Genomic DNA, 8,885 nt, shown 5'->3' with positions numbered 1-8,885 from the left:
AAACAGGCTGGAGCCCGCTATGCCCCACAACAGGACAATAGGACGTGGTGAAATGCGTTAACCTGCTTTAATCCCGCGTGATTTACTGCTCTGCTGCTTCTGAGCCACTGCTGACCTCACCTGCCTTATTTCATCCATGAGCTGACGTGACGTCAGCTGACTCATGGTTGCAAAATGAAACAATGGCCTATTACTTTATCCTGTAACATACACCATGACCACACCACCACTAAAAGCACGACTAAACAAAACCTTTTTACACTCACTTAGTTCCTCAGCGACAAGCTCCTATTCCACCACTTCATAAACTGTACATCAGTGGCCTTTGAGGGACTGATGTATTTCAGAGTGAATTTGTTGCTGTCAGGGGAAATCACAGCAGGAAAGTACATGGTAAAATATGGTGTCCCACAAGGTTATGTTCTAGGACCTCAATCAAGATGATGTACTTCAGCTACATTAAGATTGGGTCATTAAAAGCTTCATAAGAGAATTGTGTAAAAGACGGAATTATCAAATAACTTCCTCTTGCTAAACTCTCTAGTATCACTAATTGTGATACTTTCCAGTTGCATGAGGTACAACTGTGAAAAACTGCGAGATTCTGATCTGTCCTTCAGTGCACATACAGACAATATTATTAGAATAGCCTCATTTGCATTTTTGATCAAATTCACTTTTCTTACATGATACAGAGAAACTAGATCACACATTTTTGATTACCTCATGCCTAGCTGTCAGGTTGCTCTGCTAAGAGTCTAAACAGGCTCCCTCAGCAGCAGTACCCGTAACCCAGTGACCTCATCCTCCTTAGATCACATGTTGCTCGCCTCTTATTAGTACTAAGAATTATGCATGCTGCAGCAAGTGGCACTGGAATAGTCTTACAATCATTGTTATCAGCCTGTCTCTTGAAGTCTACACTGAAAGGTAGACTTCACTGTTTAGATGAAAGGTGCAGACTGCTGTGAGGATTTGATGGCATTCAGGAACAAGATTGTTAGTGAGGTCAGGATGTTGGAGGATCAACACCTTACCTCACTCCCAACTCCCTAACTCATCTCAAAAGTATTGGATGGAGCACCATCTATTATTCCAGGGAACACAGTTACATTGCTCCACAGCTCAATGCTGGGGGGATTTATACCCCTTTGGCCCACATCTGGCATTAGGCATGGTGCCAATAGGGTCATGTTTATCTGCTCCAGAGAGTCCTATTCTGTTGGCAATACTTATCTACAGGGACTAGGCAGGCCGTGTTTGTGTATTTGCACATCTGTGTCAGCAACAGGTGAAACTTAAAGTAGCTAATGCATTCATTAGAAGGGGTGATCACAAAGATCTGGAAATGCAGTTCACTGTGGAGTGTTCTTTTAGAAACTGGTGGTGAAGGACCTGCATTGGCTTCTAGAGGCAATTCTTCTTTAATTCACAAGCCATCAAACCTGTACGTCAGTTTCGGACGCAATTCTGAGGAGAATTTCCCATAGACTGGGTTTTCTGCCACTGCTGGTAGACCTGTATGACTGTACACTTTCATTCACCTGCAAATTCAGCAACTTCGTTTATATTATGGCTTTTGGTACGCCCAAATGCAGTCACTCCTTTTAGCCAATCATTCCATCCATCCAACAAGACACTCACTGCACTGCACTCCATCTCTTCTCAATCTTAGAGCGAGACTGAGACTCAAGTCATCCAAGTTTTTTTATTTTTAGATTTTATGAAAAAAAAATGCTGTATATTATGATATGTTATTGAAATGGAATTAGGTTCCACTAAATGAACTATACCAACCTGGTGTAAGTAAAAGAATAAGGAGCCAATATAGGCTTAGATGCAATTTCTCAGTTTCATTGTTTGTATTTACATATGCATTCTTCCTTGATTGGAGATAACAGTAGCCTATATGTTAGTTAAAATAAAAAAAAACTGTAACTACACTGGCAATTTAATGTATAATAAATGCTGCTTTATTTGAGCGGCAGAACGTCTAAAGACACGAGGGGAAGCTGGTTCTTAATCAAAGAGCACCTTCCTCTTCTGGCATCACAGCCTTGCCATTGCTGCTCTCTGCTGTTCATAGGACATTCCAACAGTGCACAGTTCATTCTAAGGAGAAGCAAACTGTACTATAGGTGCACCACAGGTTCAGCATGTGTTACTGCAACAAAAAAAACATCAACGCAACTAATGCAGGCAGATTCCACTTTCCGCTGCTCTCCTTTTAGAATCCTTTGAGAAAACGACAGTGAAAAGCTTGCAGACGGCATAGAACCTCCTTCAGAGCGTCAGGTGGCATCAGGACACACATCCTGAAAATAATAAAATAAGGTTAGAAATAGATGTAGAACATTCTTATTACAGATATGAGGAGTTTAGGTATATATAAGAGTCTAAACAGGCTCCCTCATATATATATATTACCTTAAATGCCAGTTGCTTCCTGGAGGACAGCTTTGAGTCACTGCTTTCCCCATACACTCGTTTACACCAACACACACACCTTCCTCCTCTAACAACCTTTCACAGTACCACAGCCCTGCCTCCACACCAAGGCCCTAGAGAATGGATGGCAAACTGAGGGGACTGGGCATAGTACTTACAGCCCAATGTCAAGGGGGCCGGACCAATTTTTGGGACTGGCATTCAGTGACATTCACACAGTTTCACAGTTTCCGCATCATGGTAAAAAAAACCTTTGCGGGATTAGTAGACAGTGCCCTCTCTGAAAGTCCCACCCATACCTGACGGTTCTGATTTGTGCCAGTGTCAGAACAGTTGTATATGTTTAGAGCAAAGTACAGACTGTATATTGTAATGCGCACTTGTGATTGTCTGGGCTTAAATATTTTGGTAACTCATACAGTTCATCCTATTTTCAGTTATTACTGACAAACTAGACATAACTGCACCATTTGAAAAAAAAGTATTGGGACAGTAGCTTGTATTCCCCCAAAGAATGCATGCTTTTAGGCAAAAAGGCAGAACGCATTTTTACCTTGGGGGCAGATAATACCATTTATGTCAAATATCTCGTAAAAACATCAATGTATCCATTGATATCTTTATATTATATAAAAATGTGTATATCATTTTGACATTAAAATGACCTGAACGTAGTTCTGGCCACAAGAAGTAAACTGCTAATGCACATATTTAAATCAAATGAAAGCTTTTTTTGTGAATATGTGTACCTGTGCGTGGGTCAGTGCCGTGGGTAAGAGCGTTAGATGTGGATAGATAAAAACTCCGCTCTGTACTGGAGGACAGTGGAAACCGGGCAGACTGTTAAAAAACTCTGCACTTCTGTGCATATTACGCCGTAGTGTGTTTCTTCTGGATTCCACTTCCTGTAACACACACATACACACACACACACACATGTATACACAAAGAAAATACAGTGATCATAATAATAAGTAATTGCCTGTTTAAGTACCTGTCTGTATAAACAGTATGATGGATCTCCAGGTCTTGGTGGGTCAGCCATGACATCGAGGGCAATCTGACCAGTAATAGGCGTGCTTATGTCCCCACAGAGCAATGTCTCAGCAAATAACATCACATGTTCATCAACATTGACCAGCTCTATATAGCCAGCCCTTAGACCACACCTGAATCACAAATGCATTAGCAGGACACACACACAAATTTACAACCACAAAGGAAATCACATTTTTATGCATCTTTTTCAAATGCTGGGTCAGCATTTTCCAGTTCTTGTTTTTTGATGCATTTCTTCAACATTAACCAGCTCCAACCTGCTTATAGACCACAGAGTTGGTCAGTGTTGAAGACCACCCACGCTTTGCCAAATACACAAAACCTAATTGTTTAACTTGGGTGTCTTGAGTAAAAACTTACTCTCCTAGGATACCGTTGGAGAGGGAGTGGACAGAGGCCAGTTGCACAGTGTGAGAGTAAGGAGGACCCATCTCAGCTAGGACCTTCTTATAGGACACAAACTCACTGCCCATCCCAAAAACAGTGTCCTGGTTTACCTAGCACATGAACAGAGAGGAGAGGAGAGAAAAGTGTGTGTGTAAATGTGTCCCTTAATTCTGACTATTAGATTTATTTTAACTGTGAAGTATATTGTCCATATTTTAAGCAACAACCTGTCAGCAGATAGACATCAGGCATGTGTGTGAATGTGCACATTGGCATCAATAATTAGAAAAGTGCATTTCCTGAAGAAGACAAATCATTGCAGGTGGTTGCTTTGATGTTGATAATTGGCCGATAGGTGGTTGCTATAGGGTTGCTAGGTGATTGCTATGGTGTTAACTAGTGGTTGCTACAGTATTGCTTGGTGGTTGCTATGTAATTCCTAGTCGTTGATTGCTATGGCAGTTGCTTAACTATTTTAAATGGTTGCTAAGGTGTTTCTATGTGGTGGCTATGGCATGCCATGTGGTAGCTAGGTGGCATCTAAGGTGTTCCAGGTGGTTGATGGGCAGTTGGTAATGTATTTCAGATGGTTGCCATGGCATTTGAGGTAGTTGCAATGGCTGTGGGTAAGGTTTTCCAGGTGGTTTCTACTGATTTGCTTAGTGGTTGCTAGTGTGTTGCCAAATGGTTTCTGTGATACCCCATGTGGTTGCTCGGGTGTTACTAGTGTATTTGCATCACCAGGTGCACATAATAATGCTGATTAGTCTGTAGTTCTCTCATACAGTAAAAAAAATAAAATAAAATCTCACCTCATCAACCAATAAAAACAGATTGTTCTGTGCAGCAAACTCAATCACTTCCTGAATGGACTCTCTGCTCTGGACATGACCTATCCAACAGATCAGGACAAATACTCACATTCTGTATCAGTATTTATGTATGAATATTTACAACCACGTATGTATGTGTACAGGGGGTACCTGTAGGGTTGCCTGGGTTACTGATGTAAATAGCTCGTGGCCAGCAGTGGCCTTTAGAGGCCTGTATAGCTCTGTGAAGCTCCTTCTTCTCTATCCTCCACCCTGCCTCCTCCGTCAGACTATAAGGCAAAGGCACAGAGCCCACCCTCTCCAGCACACGAGGCAGGGTGTAGGGAAATGGCAAAGGAATCATGACTCCAGTTCGATGTGCACCCTCACCTTGATCCAGCAGCTTTAGAACTACCTTCAATTAGGAGAGGATAGAGGTTGCAGTCAGGAAACAAAAACAAATAAATACTTAATTTTTTAATCCCATCCCTGATCGTTAGCCACAATGAAGCAATAACACTATACTATCTGTTAACCACGTTAAACAATATGCTGTAGTTATAATACACTGTGTGTACAATTATTAGGCAAGTGAGTATAAACTTGAATGCTTAATGGATTTAAGCATAGCAGGTGATGTGTGTCTGTGTAATGGGGAGGGCGTGGCCTAAGGAGAGCAACATCCTATATCAAGGTGTGCACTATTATTAGGCAGTTTTTTTCTTTAGGCAAAATGAGCCAAAAAGAGATTTAACTGACTCTGAAAGTCAAAAATGACCAAAAGTCTCTCAGAGGGATGCAGCCCTCTTGAAATTGCTAAGATATTGGGGTGTGATCACAGAACCATCAAACATTTTGTTGAAAATAGTCATGTGTTGAGAAAAAAGACGCAAATTAACTGCCAACGGCTGCACAAAAGGTCCATTATCAACAGATCAAGAAACTGACAGGGTGGCTATATCGGTCACAGATTTTTTTATATGTCAGAAATGTTTATTGGAAAGTTTAGATTTTTTTGTTTATAATTCTCACTTGAACAGGTAAAGATAAAAAAAGTGAGTTGGGAAAATGTGTGTTTTTCATTTAGCTGCATAATAATTCTGCACAATAATTGTTGCCCAATTATTGTGCACATATAGATATTCTCCTAAGAAAGCCAAAACCTCACTTTTCCTTCCTCAATATTTATGTTTGAGGTCTATTAATATTTTAGATTAACAGAGAGCACTGTAGTTGGTGATTAATAAAAATAATCCTCAAAAATAAGACTAATAATAATAATTGTGCACACAGTGACGTTGTGTGAAAAACGTTGCTTGTTTTTCTTTTTCACTGTTCTTTGCACTGTTTCCACATCCTGGTTTCAGTCAGCATGCTTAGATGTTTCTTTAACGTACTGTTATAGCTCTCAGGGAGCCAGAAGCGATGAAGATGTGTGCTGGATTGGAAGACAGACCACCGTCCCGTGCAGAAATAAACTTCGCCACAGTGCTCTTCACATAAGCCATTCCACTTGATTCAGCATAGGCACCTGAAACGATAACTGGAACCTTAAAGGGTATTTGGAAATTAAGATTTAGGTCCAGAGATATTAAAAAAGTCAGCCCATTTTTTTAGCCCACTATTACTCAGTATAACATTCTTTCCATCAACAAATACACACAATACACACAGTCATGTAATCATGGCCGAAAGTGTGTGTGTTTTTTTTTTTCAGTATTAAAATTACATCTGACACCATATAAAAAGGAGGGAAGTTGACTCAGTCTTTGCATTGTGTGTCTGTGTGTGCCACTCTAAGCATGGAGAACAGAAAGAGAAGAACTGTCTGAGGACTTGAGAACCAAAATTGTGGAAAAATATGAACACATTTATCTCAAGGTTACACCTCCATCTCCAGAAATCTTAGCTAATCTCCCTGGATGTGGAGGGAAGAGAAAAATCGATGAAAGGTTGCAATGTAGGATCATCCGGTGGATAAGCAGCCCCAATCAAGTTCCAAAAAAATTCAAGTTGTCCTGCAGCCTCAGGTTGCATCTGTGTCAGAGAGAACTACCCGTTTGAATGAAATTTGAATGAAATAAATCACTATGGTAAGAGACCCAGTAGGACCCCACGGCTAACACAAAGACATAAAAAGCTAGACTCTAGTACTCTTACATGAGTAAGCCAAAATCCTTATGGGAAAACATCTTGTGGACAGATGAGACCAAGATAGAGCTTTTTGTAAAGCACATCATTCTACTGTTTAGCGAAACCTGAATGAGACCTACAAAGAAAAGAACACAGGGCCTACAGTCAGATATGGTGGGGGTTCAAAGATGCTTTGAGGTTGTTTTGCTGCCACTGGCACTGGGCGCCTTGACCATGTACAAGGTATCATGAAATCTGTAGATTACCAAAGGATTTTGGGTTGCAATGTAGGGCAAAATCCCATTGAACGCTCTGTTTTTTATGTTGTTCCAATACACACAAAGGAAATGAACATGTGTATAACAAAACATGTGTAATTACAATAATTTTCTGGGAGAAATACTTTTAATTTTTTGGAACAATGTTATCGGTGCCAACACTTTTGGCCATAATTGTCTCTCTACACTATCATGCGCAGTGATGTTGTGGAATGTGTGTATGAGTATGGCTAAGTGTGAAGGTGATGGGATAGTGTATGAGAAAGTGGAAACTGGGCCCTATGCACTACATAGTTCTGCCATTTAGTAGTGGGGTCTAAAAAATGCAGTGCTAAATGTTCAGTGCACTCTAACAATCCCACAATGCACTGTAATATATATGGTGAACAAACAATGTACACTAAACAGACGTGGAATACCCATAATCCATTGCATTGTTTAGTTTGAAGAGTTACGTGTAGCTTCTCTGAGGAAGGTTGGCGTTCACCAGTGACCTCACACACATAACGAGGGGTCATTCATTCACTATCTTAAAAAAAATACCTCACACTCCTTCACACCCATTAAACATTCCTCACCAACACTCCCTCCATCACAGTGTTCCAACAACTTTCGGGCCCTCAGCTGGGAATCATGAGGAAGTGTGTCACTGTCCAACAGATCAGGACATAGGCATCCTGCCAGGACCTGAAAATCAGACACACACACACACACAGAACAGAACAGAACAGAACACTGGCATTGAAGACAACGAGCAGAATCTATTGCGTACGTTTCCAAATCAGCAGTTTCATTAAACAAATGGATATAAATGGCTTTGTGGTGTTTAGACAAGAGGCAGTGTCTACCTGTCTGACAAACGTAATTGGCTTCATTCCTGTAGAGTGTATGTCACCAGAACTGACATCAATTACCTTCTTAAAGGGTTTGCTGATTCCCTTTGGATATACAAACACAAACCCGCACACAGCATTAATAATGACCAATGAAACTGAGATCATTAGACTGTTTTAATTTTGCATTTTCTGGTACAGTATGGCATCATATACTGCATTTGTTATAACTGGAGAATTATATCACCTAATGATGACCTTATTCTTTATTTCCCCCCATAATATAAAGTATTTACTGGGTTAATCAATGAACTATGTGCTTATAAAAAGGGGTTAATGACATTAGCAGCAATCAGTAACAAAGGCTTTTAAGGTCAGTGCTCAGGACAAACCGTCCCAAAGCCCTGGGGGTAAAAACACATTTACCAAAACAAGACATCAAACATTACACAATCCCTATCAGCCCAAAAAACAGAGGGTTGATCCTTGAAAACCTTTAGTTAAATTTCTATATTTATATTTAAACTTTTATATTTTCTACATTTATATTTAAACAGATTACCTCTCAGAAATCTCACCAGTTTGCCACTGCAGCAGTTAAGTGATTTCAGTTTAACATGAAATTATACACTTTAATCATCCTTTAAAGGCGTAATCAAGAACCACAGAATCTTTCGACCTGAAGCACTCTAGAAGTGAGTGTGTGTGATTCTCACCTGTGTGACTTGCAGTCTGATGGCGTCTGCTCGTTTCTGTAACTGTTCCTCTGCTGAAGGGGCAAGGGAGCGCTTTGTCACAGCTGACATGACTACTGATCTGAACTACTTTCACTGCTGAAGCAAGGTCTGTCCTGCCCTCCTCTGATCTTCACACACACAGTTACTGTGATGACCACAGATTAACTTCAGTTAAACTTCAGGTCCAGGGCACACACA

The 8,885-nt window shown here is 40.5% G+C and overlaps 1 protein-coding gene across 1 annotated transcript; it reads right to left on the bottom strand.

The window, feature by feature from the left end:
• Positions 1–2,227: 2,227 nt before the first annotated feature.
• On the bottom strand, positions 2,228–8,756 carry gptl (glutamic--pyruvic transaminase-like). Its single transcript, XM_072695947.1, has 11 exons — positions 8,667–8,756; positions 7,966–8,055; positions 7,696–7,804; positions 6,104–6,237; positions 4,878–5,121; positions 4,707–4,786; positions 3,868–4,004; positions 3,443–3,617; positions 3,198–3,353; positions 2,428–2,561; positions 2,228–2,315 (listed from the first exon to the last, which is right to left on the bottom strand). The coding sequence occupies exons 1-11, from the start codon at positions 8,754–8,756 to the stop codon at positions 2,228–2,230; spliced, it is 1,437 nt and encodes a 478-aa protein (XP_072552048.1).
• Between the last annotated feature and the right edge of the window lie 129 nt (positions 8,757–8,885).

The sequence above is a fragment of the Salminus brasiliensis genome, chromosome 1, assembly GCF_030463535.1.
Source record: "Salminus brasiliensis chromosome 1, fSalBra1.hap2, whole genome shotgun sequence".
In the NCBI taxonomy this organism is placed as follows: Eukaryota; Metazoa; Chordata; class Actinopteri; order Characiformes; family Bryconidae; genus Salminus; species Salminus brasiliensis.
The sequence above is the reverse complement of the archived record's forward strand: the minus strand, read 5'-3'. Positions and strand labels throughout refer to the sequence as shown.